General features: G+C 36.3%; 1 protein-coding gene across 12 annotated transcripts in view; it reads left to right on the top strand.

Annotated features, from left to right (window-relative positions):
- PPFIA1 (PTPRF interacting protein alpha 1) overlaps positions 1 to 14,945 on the top strand; it is a 53,537-nt gene that overhangs the window by 26,204 nt on the left and 12,388 nt on the right. For 7 of the 12 annotated variants that reach the window (XM_018081819.2, XM_018081821.2, XM_018081815.2 and 4 more), the window contains 10 exons: positions 324 to 455; positions 2,593 to 2,655; positions 3,889 to 3,968; positions 4,202 to 4,334; positions 4,860 to 4,862; positions 4,963 to 5,186; positions 5,332 to 5,566; positions 8,808 to 8,959; positions 9,692 to 9,864; positions 9,994 to 10,087. In XM_018081819.2, the coding sequence (XP_017937308.1) occupies positions 324 to 455; positions 2,593 to 2,655; positions 3,889 to 3,968; positions 4,202 to 4,334; positions 4,860 to 4,862; positions 4,963 to 5,186; positions 5,332 to 5,566; positions 8,808 to 8,959; positions 9,692 to 9,864; positions 9,994 to 10,087 (1,289 nt within the window). The remainder of the gene's footprint in view (positions 1 to 323; positions 456 to 2,592; positions 2,656 to 3,888; positions 3,969 to 4,201; positions 4,335 to 4,859; positions 4,863 to 4,962; positions 5,187 to 5,331; positions 5,567 to 8,807; positions 8,960 to 9,691; positions 9,865 to 9,993; positions 10,088 to 14,945) is intronic. The other 5 variants (XM_018081826.2, XM_018081825.2, XM_018081817.2 and 2 more) reach the window with 2 other exon arrangements.

Below are 14,945 nucleotides of genomic sequence, written 5' to 3'. Positions count from 1 at the left end.
ATGAACAGAGAGATCAAAAACTTGCTGAATTAAATGATTATAGAAAAATTGGTTTCTGGGTTATAAATAATGGAATTCATTCTGAATTCTGTTTTGTTTTTTGGTTTTTTTTTAATATAGGCTCAGATTTTCAAACTTCTGATTTTGGATCAGTTATTAAACTGTGAAGTGTCCCTTATACTCCCTCAGAGTCCTGGAGGTCCATCCAGTATTCCTCTCTGGAAAAATATTGCTGTTAAAGAAAGCTTACTGCCTTTATAACCTGGAAATTGTTATAGACATTGAAAATATGAAGTTATTTCAGTAGCTTTTCTGTATCTTAGGCTAGACAGAGAGAAAAGATGAATGAAGAGCATAATAAACGTTTGTCAGAAACTGTTGATAAACTTCTGTCTGAATCCAATGAAAGGCTCCAGCTGCATCTCAAGGAAAGGATGGCTGCCCTAGAAGATAAGGTAACAAGTCACATTCCAGCACATACATTAATTAGAATGCTCAGAATTCTGTGATTTGTGCAGTTTGCACACATCTGTAACTTCAGTAAATAAATATGAAATCCTTATTAATAAATAGTTTCTCTTAAGGCTGTTTTTTAGTGTGGATTTTGAAAATATGTACATAAAATTCAAGTTTTTTGAGACTGTCCCTGGGCATTGCACTGCAGTGTTGAGAAGGCATCTTTTAATTTTAAGCAACTTTATCCTTTCCTGGTTGATTGGTGTGGATTGCATAAATAGGCTCATCCAGTATAATACAGGAAGCCTAAAGAATTAGGACTAGAACTTTGGCCTTTTTAGTTCAGTTTCTTTTGTTTCCCACTGCTTTTGGCTATACCAATTCCCCTGAGTCCTTGTGGGATTCTTGCAAATTGAAACAACGTTGTGTTTTCTTCCCAGGTAGATCATTTTGGGACTCGTTATGTGAATGTAACTGGGCTGTTCCCTGCACTGTCAATGCACCCCTTGGAGCTTTCCCCAGCATTCAACTTGTGACACACTTTTACTGTTTTTCTTTCTCTTCTGCTTTTGGATGTAGTTCCTTATGGATTTTTCTTTCACACATACCTTTTAAGTTAGATTATCTTACTCTGCATCCAACAAAGCAAGGTCTTCTAAAGTGGCACTTTGCTTGATGCTGATTTAGAATTGCCTTGTCTTGGATTAAAAAAATATTTGGTTTCCTTTGTTGGAGACTGAAATGATCATCTGGGGAAAATGTTTCAGTAAAAGCTGTGTGAATTTTGTTTTAAAGTCATGACAATAAAACACTTCAATAAGTAGAATGATGTTTTCAGACTTCTACTAAATGTTTGCTTCCTCTTGCATTCATTTCAATTCAGTTCTCATCCCTAAACCATCAGTCAGGTGTCTGACACATCCTTCCATAATTCCAGGACTCTCAGATCATTACAGGGATTTAGTTCATTCCTTGCCCTGCTTTTATACTCTCAGAGCTGGGAGGAATTGAGTGGTGCAGAAGAAACATAGGTCCTACTGTTATCCTTCGAGTTGATGATAAAGGTGCTTATCTGGCATCTAAGGCTGCAAACTTTGCCTTGTGTTTCCTAGTTAACAACACTATTTTCAACATCACCAACTGCTTCAGAAATTCTGATTATGGGCCATGTTGTGATATCAACAGTCATAACAGTCTTTCTAAATTCAATTTCTAAGAAACAGATGACAGCATTGTTTTTTTTAAATGTTTGCATATTGGGGGGTGGCTTAGGGCTGACCCAAACTCCCTCCTATCTTCCATTACTTCTTTCATGAGTAATGAGGAAAATCTGCTTGTCCTTTACTCTAAGTAACAGCTTTTAGAGAATTGTTCTTGTGGAGGCTTCCAGCTCATTCTTTTATGATAAGTTAGAAAGAAATGTGCAGGTAAAATTTTAAGACTTTGTTCTGATCACTTGGTCTTTTTCCCAGAGTGATTTATTTTTTCACATATGAAATTGTAGTTCATCTAAAACATGTAATAAAGGTATTAACAACCTCAAGAAATTGTTAATCAAGAAATTGTTAATTGTTTTGGCTGTGGTAGAAAAGGAAAAGAAAGTGAACCAGTTATAAGTTTCCTATCAGAAGGGGGAATCTCTAGTTTGAAACAGCTCTAATGTTAAGAAAAACCCTTAATTCAGTGAGTATTGCAGTTCTGAAAGTACAGTATATCCAAGAAATTACTGTGTAGTAATTTTTTTAGGTCAAGCAAGTGCAAATAGAATGAAAACTTAAGGATAATGGCTGCTAAGTCATCTCAATAACCACTCAGTGAATTACTTTAAATTATTTTAGCTGCCTAATTATTCTGTATTTTTTTTACTAGTCAGACTTTTTCAAATGCAGTTTTAAAAGGTTGCTATTGCTATTAAAAATTTATGGAACCAGTACTATTACTAAATCCATTATTTAGAGGGCTGTACACCCGGAAGGATAAACCTTCAGCTATAATCAAAGTGAAATGATGGTAAAAAGTATCTTTAATTTAAGATGTATAATGTTGACTGAATTATTTTTGATACTCCTCATGGTTATGGTTTAAAAGTGTAAAGCTTTTTATAAGTGACTTACTCTGTGATACCTTTTATTTTAGAATTCACTTCTTCGAGAAATTGAAAATGCAAAAAAGCAAATAGAGGAGCTTCAGCATGAAAAGGTACACTCTGCCTTTCTGAAATATTCTGTTGGAGCATCATTGCTGCCTTGCTACATAGCAGGATCAGGTTTTAATTCCCCACAGAATTTAACATTACCTGCTCTGTTTAAAAGAAGGGAGTTGTTCATTTTATGGTATTGTGTGCCTCAGTTTTATTAGGCTTTTATAGGTAATACATAACCTTTTACTCAAAAACTTCTGAATATGTAAAGTGCCTGGGTATGTTGGCAATTTGCCCAAGCTTGGGGATTGTGTAGAATTTTTATATGTTTGTACATATGACCTTGAACAGCAAAAAGAAAAGAGATACATTTTTAATGTTGAGCATTTTCCCATAAGGTTTTCTTAAAGCTTTCAGTATGAAATACGTGTGCAACTGCTAAAAATTTTCTTTAATTTATTAGACTTGGCTGCTGCTTTTTTAATAGCATCTGTCTGGTGTTGTGCTTGCCCTGGAAATGACAACTTTTCCTTCCTTAAATAAGTGGCGTGGCCTTTCGTATCTTTGCATCCTTAAGCAGTGGCAGTTGATTTTGTGGTCACAGCATCTGTTCTGAAATAATACTTGTTATAGCTTGTTAAATCACAGGTGTACTGCACCTCCCCACATCACTCTGGTAAGTCTATAGGACAGGATTTGGAGGCTGTGCTTCTGTAATAAAAAGAAGAATGTTAAAGAATGTTCTGCAAAATGTGGAATTCTTGTATGTGTAGGCCAGCAGTTTTCACACAAGGCACAGATGTTCATCATCAGCCACTTTTTATTGGTCTTCTCTTGTTTTCTCATTCATTGGATTTCTCTGCTGTTAAATTCAGAGTTTCTAGGGTGTGTCAAAATGTCCAAGTTCAAAGTGAATACTTTTAGAACCTTCTGTGCAGAGAGCTGGAAAAATCTTCTTGTTTCTTCTTATTATCACTTTATAATAATTAAGTGAGTAGCATGTGAATTTTATTTCATTGCTGTTTTTAAAATGTATGTTGTCATTACTAGAGTCAGCGTAGAGAGGCAGCAGAATTACTCTGGGTTGGCCTTTTGTGGCAGTGCTGTATTGTGTGCAACAAAACCAATTTTTACATTTTATATTGTTGATGGGTGTGTTTTAAAATCTGTTATTTCTGAGTTTCACAGAAATGAGACCAAAATCTTAAATGTTAGTTTATAAATCCCTATTTGATACTGATTGTTTTTTCTGAAGGCATATTGTTATGTATTTGATGTATCTATTTTTGCAGGATCAACTTGCAATAAATGTTGATGCATTAAGGGCTGAAAATGACCAAGTGAGACTCAGAGCCACATCACTCCATCATAGGTACCAGCAGTATTTCAATTTTTTCTATTTTCTTTAAAGTCACTATGTGAAATGTAATTTTGTGTTATATAGCTATAAAACCTATTTTTATAGAGCATATAAGACAGTTTTTATGCAGTGCCTAAAAGCAATTGGCACTAGTAGGAAGAGAGAAATCATTTGGGTGAATATTTTTGGTTTCTTTCCCTCTTCCCTTCCCTTTTTAAAGCTAAATGATTGTTTGTGTGTACCAGCAGACCAGATTTCAGATTCCCTATGACATCTTCCTCTGTGGGTGACACTCACACAGACTCCTTTGGCACCTCCTCCGTGCTGAGGCGTCCCCAGAAGGGACGTTTGGCAGCTCTCAGAGATGAACCTTCAAAGGTAACAGAACTCTGAAATGAAAATACAAATAAATCTGTGACGAAAAAATAGATTACATAGGGCTAATCATTGTAAGGAGTTTTTAGAACTGGAGTACCTAGCAATAAAGTAGATTTTATAGATCCTCTTTCACTAACTAATGCACCGCTACTGGTCTTTGTAATTGTTAGCAAAAATTGCAAGATTATGGTTTTGAACTCAAATTTTGGTTTTTAATTTTGCTAGACCTATAAAATATAATTTAAAACAGTCCTACTTCTGTGTCTATACACTATTCTAATGTGTTACTGTTCTGCAAACTATTTCAAGTCCCTTTCAGGACTGATTCCAAAATTTGCAAGGAATTGATAGCAAAATTCTACCATAATTCAAAGTGTGTATAGCCAAGATATGTGATGTTTGAATTTATTCAATAAGCCTGTCCATTTTGCATCTTCCAGTGAAATGAAATTTAAAAGTTACCTACATTTTAGCTTTTTTTCTTTACATTTCTCTAAAAACTGCTATCTTAATGGATGCATTCAGCATGTAAGTAGATTTTAAAAAATTATTTTAAACATCTTGAAAATCAATAGAAACATCATGTTTTTGTCCACTGAGTTTGGATTTTTTTTCATGGATTTTTTAGGTTCAGACTCTGAATGAGCAGGATTGGGAGCGAGCCCAGCAAGCAAGTGTGTTGGCAAATGTGGCACAAGCATTTGAGAGTGATGTTGATGTGTCTGATGTGGAGGATGACAGAGAGACCATATTCAGCTCAGTTGATCTGCTGTCACCAAGTGGTCAGGCTGATGCTCAGACTTTGGCCATAATGCTTCAGGAACAGTTGGATGCCATCAACAAAGAGATCAGGTATGGCCTTTCTGCTGTCAGGGCTTTGATAAAAATCACTTGGAAAACGGTCCTTTTGTACTGATCCTTCCTAATGCCCCACTCCTTCTGGTCATATGGCCCTTGTTTGAATGTCACATTCCTTTAAAACTCTTTTATCCCTTAGACTTATCCAAGAAGAGAAGGAGAACACGGAGCAGCGAGCAGAGGAGATTGAAAGCAGGGTGGGCAGTGGCAGCCTGGATGCCCATGGCCGGTTCCGCTCCATGAGCTCCATCCCTCCTTCCTATGCCAGTGGTTCCCTGGCTGGTTCCTCCCCCCCTGGCAGTGGCCGCTCCACCCCAAGGCGGATCCCACACAGCCCAGCTCGAGAAGTGGACAGATTGGGGATCATGACACTGGTAAGTGCCCATTAACTCCAGGTTTTTTTTGGAAGAGCGTTTCTTTTCTCTAGGAAATGGGTTGTTTGATTTTCCCCCTCCTCTCCTTCTTACTCAGCTGTATTTTTCCTTTTTCTAGATTTTTCTACTGCTTCCTTACAACATTTATAAAAAGTGTAAGATACAGTTCATAATGATTAGGAAAAACTTTCCTATTATTTCGTCATCTTGACCTAAGTATTCCTTCTGTTGTTATGGTCTTTCTTCAGACTCCCCTTCCTACAAGAAATAATGTTTTCTTTTCAACCACTTTCTCCCTCTGCTTTAAACTTCATTTTTAGCAGTCCACTGTTCCACTAAACATTCAGCTAAAAGGTGATTTGCATATTAGTCTTGAAGACTGTGGTGGTATCACTGCTGTTTTATTAATAATGAGTGCTACTGTCCTGTTTTAGGCTATTAAAACTGGTAGGGAAAAGACATCTGTTAGACCTTGCGGCTGATGAAGTAGTTCAGGCTTAGCAGTTCAGTGAGTTGAGAAAGATAGATCCATTCTTTTGACATTCTGATGACTGCTTAGAAAAATTAATCCTTCTAGGAGCTGCTTTGTACATGGAAACATATCTGTAAAAACAAGATACAAGTTTTCCCCTTTCATATTTTTACATAAATAAACAGTTTCTCTTCTTTAGGATACCTTTCAGGAAGGAGCATCTTGGATACTGGTATTTATTTGCAAGCACTCTCCAGGAAAAGCTTCTTTTCTGATTTAGTTCTAGACACTTTACCTTGTCTCCAGATTTCCATATGGTTTTGGAAACTGTACTTACTAATTGTGCTATCAAAATTCAGGATATGAGGTGCTTTATCTTTTAACATTTCACAGTAATAAGTAGATAAGCAAAGTACTTCTCATGCATAAAACCGTATACAAATTTAAGTGACTCTTTTCCAAAAAACTGGATTAGGAGAATGTGTCTTATAATCTAATGTAATTGAAGAAAAGTGAACTGTAATTAAAGTTGACTTTACATCATAATTTTGAATCAAAGTCACTTTATCTGCCGTTTGCAGTTGCATTTGGTGGTTTTTGTACCTGGAAACTGATTTGTGAAAGCTTGAAAACAAGAAGCTATGCTTCTAGAATTACAGAACAAGAGCTTTCTGGAAACTTCTGGAACAGCTGTTATGAATTATTGGACTAAATAATAGTTCTACTGTGTTTTTCAATGTTTTAATAGGGAGTTGCATCAGTTTATGATCATGTAGGCAAATTAGCTTAAGGCTACCTGCAGTAGTGGTTCTGCAGTTCAGTCAGTTGAAAGCTCCTCATGATTAAAAAGCATCAGCATGATAAACTGTGAAGCCTACAGCTCTCTTGGCCAGTTTTTGTGGACAGTTTTCATTCCATATAGTAAACATTTGCATTTTTATGGAGCATCAGATTTAATAGATAAAAGATCCAGCAAGAGTAAAATGAGTCAGGTGTTTTGTCAAGAACTTGGGGAGGGACTAGATTGTCTTTAAAGGTCCCTTCTATGATTCACTGGATGATTTATTAATGTAGTACTCTACAGTCAGATTGAACAAAACTTTCCATATTAATGCTGCATAGTTTACATGTATTCTAAATCAAAAATGATTAAAAGGCATCCTTTGTGCGAGGGAAGCAACACCCTCCTTGTCCCACTTGTCCCCCGCCTTGTCCCACTTAAAAGGGGACTGACTTTATTTTTGGTTATTGTCTTTTTAAATAATGAGAACTGTTAAACAAATTACCTACATTTAACTTTTATCAGCATCAGTGGGAATAACTTGTTTGTGTAACTCAAGGTTTCTGCCTTGCTCTGTGCACTGGCAGAGGTGAACAGTACCTGGGAAATGAGGAATTCTGGAGTGGATGGAGGGTAAAATAAAACTGGTGGTGGACTCTTGCTCAAACATTTCAGCACTTCAAACTTAGAACAGAATCCTGTTACTGTATAGAAACCAACTATTGTTGGCACTCCTGTCTTTCACGGTTATTAAATACTGGCTGCTTTTTGTGCTATGTAAGAAAGAGCTGCAGGAACCACTAAGTTGTGAGGAGGGACTAGTGCAGGCAGTGTATTTAAGGCTGCTGTGGGTGATATGTAGGTTCAAGGCAAGCCCTTGACACATAATGGGAAGTCTCTCACCTTTTAAAAGCAACACTTCACTGTTTTTCTTGCTGAAAATGCTGCACTTTTTGTGTGCTAATTTGCCTGGAGTACCAATACACTCAAACATCTACAGTACTTCAGTAGATAACCGTTTCTAAGTGTTTATTTTTTTCTCTTCCTCTCTTCTGGGATACATTTTAAGTAATCTGTGGTTTGAAGAGTACTTCATACTCAGTATCTTTCTCTGTGCCATTGTTGTAATTGTTTTTATATTCTCCCTAAGATGTTTTGTCTCTGTACTAGTTGTTTCAGTCTGTGCTGCAGTTTACAATAAATACAGCTTTTCCAAATTTCTTTTCTTTGCATGCATCTGTCAGCCTAGTGATTTAAGGAAACACCGTAGAAAGGTAAAAATCTTTAGTTTGTTTAATGGTGTGCTCCTTCATCTCCTTCCCTGACCCCGAACTCATTACTGGATAACAGGAACATAAAAGAAAGCATTTGCAGGGTAACTCTGTAATAAAGCAAGATTATGGTTTATCATTTTAGCATAAGTGTGGGTTTGTTTTGTGGGGTTTTTTTTTGTTTGTTTGCCTTTTTTTGCTGTGTGGAGACTGTTGTGCTGCTTTCTGTTTGTAACCACTGTTTTGCAGTCTTGATGCATCATTGTTTAATATTAAAGATCTGTGAAGTTATAATTTCTGTTATTAAAACTTTAAGATCAACCGTAGCCACAAATATGAAGACTTCATCAAGTCAGTAATCTTGCCAATGATCCTTTTCACAGGACTCTTTTGATTTTTGCACTTGCTCTAACTGAAGTGAGGTACATTAGTTTTGTGGTGCTACTACATTACTTTAGTTCTTAGCTCTCTGAATGAACTAAATAAGTGCTACTGGCTTATTTCAGTAGCTAAGACTGAAATTTAGTAGTTTATCACTGAAGGTAACAGGAAATTCAGAAAGAAGTCAAGCCAAAAATAAGCAACTGGAGAATGGTAATGGCAAGAGTAATCCTTTAACAGTGAAATAATTGATTTCTCCTTTCAATGTTTTGTGAAGTGTTGATGCTACATTTGTGTTTTGGCTTTTCCCCAAGTTTTCCTTGATTTTTCCATTAGTCTCCAGCTTCCAGAGAAGAGGTACGAGATGATAAAACCACAATAAAATGTGAGACATCACCACCTTCTTCCCCTCGGTCTCTGCGTTTGGACAGAGTCCAGAAAGGAGCTTTGCACACAGTGAGCCATGAAGATATCAGGGACATCAGGAAGTAAGTTCCTGGGACACTCAGACCTACCAGAAACTCAGTTTTCACATCATCAGAATAAAATCCTAAATCTGCAGAGCTGTTCAGCCTGTAGGATTTTAGTCTGGATGTTGAAGTGTTCCTTGAAAGTCAAGAGTATGAACACATACTGTTGCATAAACAATAGGAATACAAGTTTTGTTAATGATCAGAAATGGCTTTATATGAAGAATTCTTCTGGTACTCAAATCTGCATTAAGTTTACTTCATGTTGAGGAAATGAGAAATATGCAATTCCGCTCTTCAAGTTGGAATTTAGGTATAAATTTAGAAATAACTTGCAAAATAACTATCACTTGGATGGACAGATGGACTTTTCAAAGTGCCTGGGATGGATTCCATTCAAGTATTTCAAACTTTCATTGTCTGCCTCAGTTGGTCAGGAACTTGTGTTGGCAATTTTAGCCTCTCTGAATTGCACTTTAAACACTTCTATTGACTTGTAGTTCCATATTATAGTATATAGATTTTATTTCCCTGTCTTCTTTTCTTGCATTGTTTTCATTGTTTTTTTTATTTAATTATTTGTATTTTAATGGATAAATTTCTTTTCTTGACTCATAAAAACTGAAATTAGATGTCATTAGTGAGTTACTGAATGTTAATCAACTTGCACAGAACCCTGAACTTGTCTCTCACTGTTACACTGGTGAATTTGTTTTACATGGGCTCCTTTATGACTTTTTGTGGGTAAAGTTCAACAGGTTCTCAAGATGGGCAAACAAGTAATCCCAGTAGCAGTAACAGTAGCCAAGATTCCCTTCACAAAGCTCCCAAAAAGAAGGGGATCAAATCCTCCATCGGCCGCTTGTTTGGCAAGAAGGAGAAGGGACGACCTGGACAAACAAGCAAGGAAGGATTAGGACAAGGTGGGTTTGCTTTTTGTTTTGTACGGGGTGTGGGCTTGGGGGTTTGGCTTTGTACATGATCAGTAATATTACAAAGGATTAAATACTTGATTGAGAACATAAGGCTGGTTTTTGGGTTGTTTTTTTTAGGCGGCATGGGAGAAGCAGATGGTTCCTCTCAGGATGCCTTAGGTCTCAGCAAGCTTGGAGGTCAGGCAGAAAAAAACAGGAAAATGCAGAAAAAGTAAGTTATCGAATATTTTTAGTCCTCTGTTGGTAAAGTATTGCTTTCTTTAAAAATGTTGTGGTTTATTTTTTAGTTTCATTTTTGGATATTTCTGGCTAGTATGCTGCTATGGCTAATAAGCCTCTGAAGGTTTGGTTTTTTTACTATTTTTTCCAAACATCAATAGTAGCAGAGGTCATGGTAAGTTTGAAATGAATTTCAGTGCTGAAAACTTATTATTGGAATGCTGTAATAAACTCAGAGATAAAAATGGACTCTTATCAACCCCCCCCCCAAAAAAATTTGTTATATTTAATACCTGCTTTGGGCTGGATTCAGTTGGAAAATTTCCTAAAGTTGTCTGAGGCTGTTACTTGCTCTAGAGTGTGAAGGAGTTGACAGAGTGAAAGCACAAGATGCTCAGTGCTGACATCCTTCTGTATGAATTTCCTATTTCTTCTCTGCCCTTTTGTGTTATAGCTGCTAACTGCTTTTCTCTTCACTTATTTTTTTCACTTCTGTTTAAGGTTTTCTTGACATTCTGTCATATATTTTAACAGCTGAAATCTTTTTTCTTGCACCATATAATGCCAATTTCCCCTTTTTTAATCTATTGTGACTATTTTTTTATGGCACCTTTTAGGCGTTTACCTTTTCCTAGTCATGAGAATTTTTTCACTGTTTTTCCAAGAAATCTTCTTTATTGTTCAGCTTTTGAGTATCTATTTGCATCCTTGTTATTCCCAGAGTTAGAAGAGATGTAGCAAAGATTGTAATTATAGGTGTAAAATAGACATTGCTAGCAGTAGAAATCTTGATTTAAGGCTTAAATTGGTAATACAGGAAACACTGAAATTTGTGTAAGTAGGATCAGGCATTCTTTGCGTTTTTTCACCCAAAGCTGAACCATATACCTTGAACTTCTGTTGCTTCTGTTCAACCATTATTGTGTCAAAAAGCTGACAAAGATCAGACAGGTCTTGCTTTTTTACTTGCCTTCTGAAGTCAGTGAATATTGAAAAAAAAAGTGTGTTAATTTTCTCTTTGTGAGGGATTTTTTTGCAGTACGTAAGTTCTCTTAACAAATAAGAATAATGCCTGGTGGCTGCTAATGAAAACCAGCAGTGTGTTGGTTTGGAAAGTCGGAATGGAATGTGGGTTTGTTTGTATAACAGAAGGTTCAGCTGTTTTTCCTCAGACTGCTGCACTGAAGGCAATCATACGTTATTATGACCCGGTATTTTCCCCTTTTCTACAGAGCTTTAAAGTGATACCCCACATCTTGGTTGAATAAATAGTTAGTCTGGTCATGTCTAAATAGTGGGTAGGGTTGTTCTTTGATCAATATAGGTATTTCTCAATGCCAACCACAAATTTCAGTCTCAAGGAGAACAGTCTACACTGCCTTGCTTTAAGAAATGCAAAAAGTGCATTTCTGCCCTTCAAAATTATACTGGTACTACTTAAAGTGTAATTTATGGCTGCATGTTGTTGACTGCTTAAGAGGCAAGTGTCTGTCTTAAACAAATGAAAGCTTTCCCTAGGTATTCCTAAGTCCCTCTCCATCTTTCTTGGAGCCCTTTTAGATACTGAAAGGGGCTCTAAGGTCCCCCTGGAACCTTCTCATGGCTTTTTTTCAAATAAATGAATATAATCTAACTAATTTTAAAAATCCCAGTAAGATATTTTAATGCAGCTGCTTCAGAAGCCTGGCAGGTTTCTGAACAATGTTCTGAACAATGTTATCACAAGGGACCAAAGATCCCTTGCAATGCTGGATATCTAAAGGAAAAAGTGGGAAAGCTGCTCTGAATTACTTTTCATTTTGATATTGGAGGACGGTGGGTTAAAACAAATTCTTGGGGCTGACTGTTTGCTTTTATAAAATCTTGTATTCCGCAGAAAGAATTCCAATTACCTGAATACTTGGAACAATGACAGCTACTTCTAGTTATAGTTGTCTCTAATCCCTATTTGCTTACTTATCTTTCTGCTTTCTGCATGCCTGTGCACAAACAAGCTGAGGGCAGTATTCAATGGCTACTAACAAAAACCTATTTATAGCTACAGAATTAAATTACAGTCCACATTATTTGTTTTTGTATGCCTTTGAGTTCAGTTCAATCCTAGTTTTAAATTTTTCCTTCATTATTTTATTTTTCTTTTGTTTACCATTTCATGTGGTAGCGCAAAATCAGGGTAAGTTTATATTTATTTTATTGGGATTTTTGTGGAAGTATGATAGATCTCATTTGGATTTTTTAGCAATATATTAAAAGCTCTAACTTTTTTCAAAAGAGTCTGATTATGAGAGGAAATTCTAGATTCAAAAGAATATATTATGAAAATGTGTTGCTGAAATAAATCCAGTGTCACCTAGTGCAATGTGAAATGTAGTTCATTGTCTTGTCTTAATTTGCATGGTGTGAATTTTTATGATGGAAATATTTACCCCTACTGAGATTAAATTAGTTTTGTAGTTTGGGGTTTTAAAGTTGTTTAGCAGTAGTAAGTATTTGTGGCAGTTTGTTTCCAAGGTAGATTTAATTCTGTAGAACCCTTGCTTCTGTTTACTAAACCTGTGTTGGTTTTAGTGTTGTGTTCATCATCTTTGTGTATTGACAATGTTTGCCACAACTGTTTGTGCTTTTCTGTGTACAAACACAACAAACTTAATACTGTATTAATCAAAAGGGAAGGCAAACCTAAATTTAAGATACCTCTCTTAAAGTTTTACACAATAAGCTTATTTACATAACTGAAATAAACCTATAATAAGGATATTAAATTTCCCCTGACGTTCTACCTGAAGTTGGTCAGTTATTTTCATGTTGTCTACTGTTGCTTTTCAGGTTTTACACCTTTAAACTCTCACTTCCATCAGTATCACTCTTTCCTCCTGCCCACTACTGTGTTTTCTCTGTTCTGAGCTTCTTCCAAATCAGTTCTCTTCAGTTCCTTCCAAGAAAATCTGGAATACAGCATTCCCCTCTGGCTACAAGGCCTGAGTTTATCCATTCCCATGCTGTCTTAGTCCAGTGACAAAGTGAGCTTGCTCAAGGCTGCTTTATTTTCCTTGTTGGGGTTATTGTATCCTTGTCTGTCAAGAGCCATTCCAAACACAGATCCTTCAGATGGTCCTTGAAGGGTCTTGTGCATTCCCTGCTCCACCAGTCACCTGCAGTTTGGACATCATTTCTCATCCCCTATGTCCACAGTTCCTTTGTTCTCCACAGGTGGTGTGAGATGCCTCTGGAATGTGTCTAACGACAAGCAGCAGCATGTTTGGGCTCCCATTCTAAGTGAATTTCTGCTAAAGTCTGTAGACATCTATCCCTTGGTTTTGTCACCTAGGAGTTATTCTAGTAGCCAGCTACTCCTTTGGCATTTTTTTGTCCCTCACAGTACCAGGTTTATCCCATCTGTTAACACTGCTGACACTACTGCAGTATTTTTTTCCCTCACAAAGATGTGAGACTGGATTTTGCACCCACTTCCTAACTGGGGGAATTGGATGGCCTGTGAAACTCAGTTGGCCTGAGAGTTGTAATCTTTCAGGGATTTCATCACATATTACTGGAATGCAGTGAATGTCTTGGGAAAGCTGGAAGGGGATAGTTGGAAAAGGGAAGTTCTGTGCTATAGGAAAAGAAACATTTATGTATCATTTGCAGATGAAACAGCAGCTGTCTCTGACTTCTTTTTCTGAAATGCTTTGGGCCTGTGCTACATCTTGAGTTTTGGGCTTAATGATTTCCCGTGAAAGCAAATTTTTTATCTCTTACTGCATATGAACAAATTCTGCAATTAATTTTCCACTTCATGGTTGATTCCTCTTTGGATCCATTGAATAATTTCTGTATAAAGATACTGTATAAACATTTTTTATTTTGTTTGATTCTATTTCTGCATGTTTGCTTCCATCCCATAACACTCCGTTCCAGCCACACAATCTTTTTCTGCATTATTATACCACCGTGGGTTTCAAGTTTGCATCATAACCTCTCCTTAAATTTTTGATATATTCCCTGTACTATTCCCAAGGATTTACTGTGTCATGGTTCACATGAAGTACACAGTGAGATTTATAAAACTCCCAGAAATTACACTGAAGTTCTCTGAACTCCATACAATACAACCATCAAAAAGGATCACAAAGACATCAATTTGGAAGTTAAAGTTCTTGGAAAAAACATTGTATTCCTTTCTGGCAAATACAGTATTAAGCATTTTAATCTGTTCTTGCATTTTAATTTTTTCACTAATTTTTAAAACTTTAAGCAACAAAGCGAAGCAGAAGTGAATGTGTTCAGGGCTAATGATTTGTGGGATTAATGTGAAGTGTTCCACAGCAGCAGGAAAATAACTGATCTTTTATTCCTAATTTAGAAATAGATGTATCTTTTTGAAGTGTACAAATATGGTTTAGCTTTTATAGTCTTCTCTTCTTTGTTAGTGAAATTTAACTATTAAGCTACTGACTGCTGAACACTATTCTGCCTTAATTGTTGAGTCTTTAAATGGTACCTCAGAATCATTTATAACCAGTTGTCTGGTAGTCCCTTCCTTCCTCCCTTTTTTCTATTTCTGGGCAGCACATGTAATTAGGAAAAATTATTGGGAGGTTCTTCTGGTGCAGTAGGAATTTATTGTCATGCAGGTGAAGTACCATCTATTGATAAAACAGTTCCTAGTATATTTATTACTTCATTGATTGCTTTTTAGCATTATCTACCAATATAACAGGAGGATCCCATATATGTCTAAAAGACCTGAATGCTGCATATCCATTTTGTACTAGTAGCAAAAAAAGCTCCTACTCTGTCAGTAATCACTGTTCAAGATGCCCCGTGTTTTTATATATATATATATATAT

Source organism: Manacus vitellinus, unplaced genomic scaffold (genome assembly GCF_001715985.3).
Source record: "Manacus vitellinus isolate BGI_N305 unplaced genomic scaffold, ASM171598v3 scaffold_57_pilon, whole genome shotgun sequence".
Lineage (NCBI taxonomy): Eukaryota > Metazoa > Chordata > Aves > Passeriformes > Pipridae > Manacus > Manacus vitellinus.
This window is presented reverse-complemented; position numbering and strand designations above follow the sequence as displayed.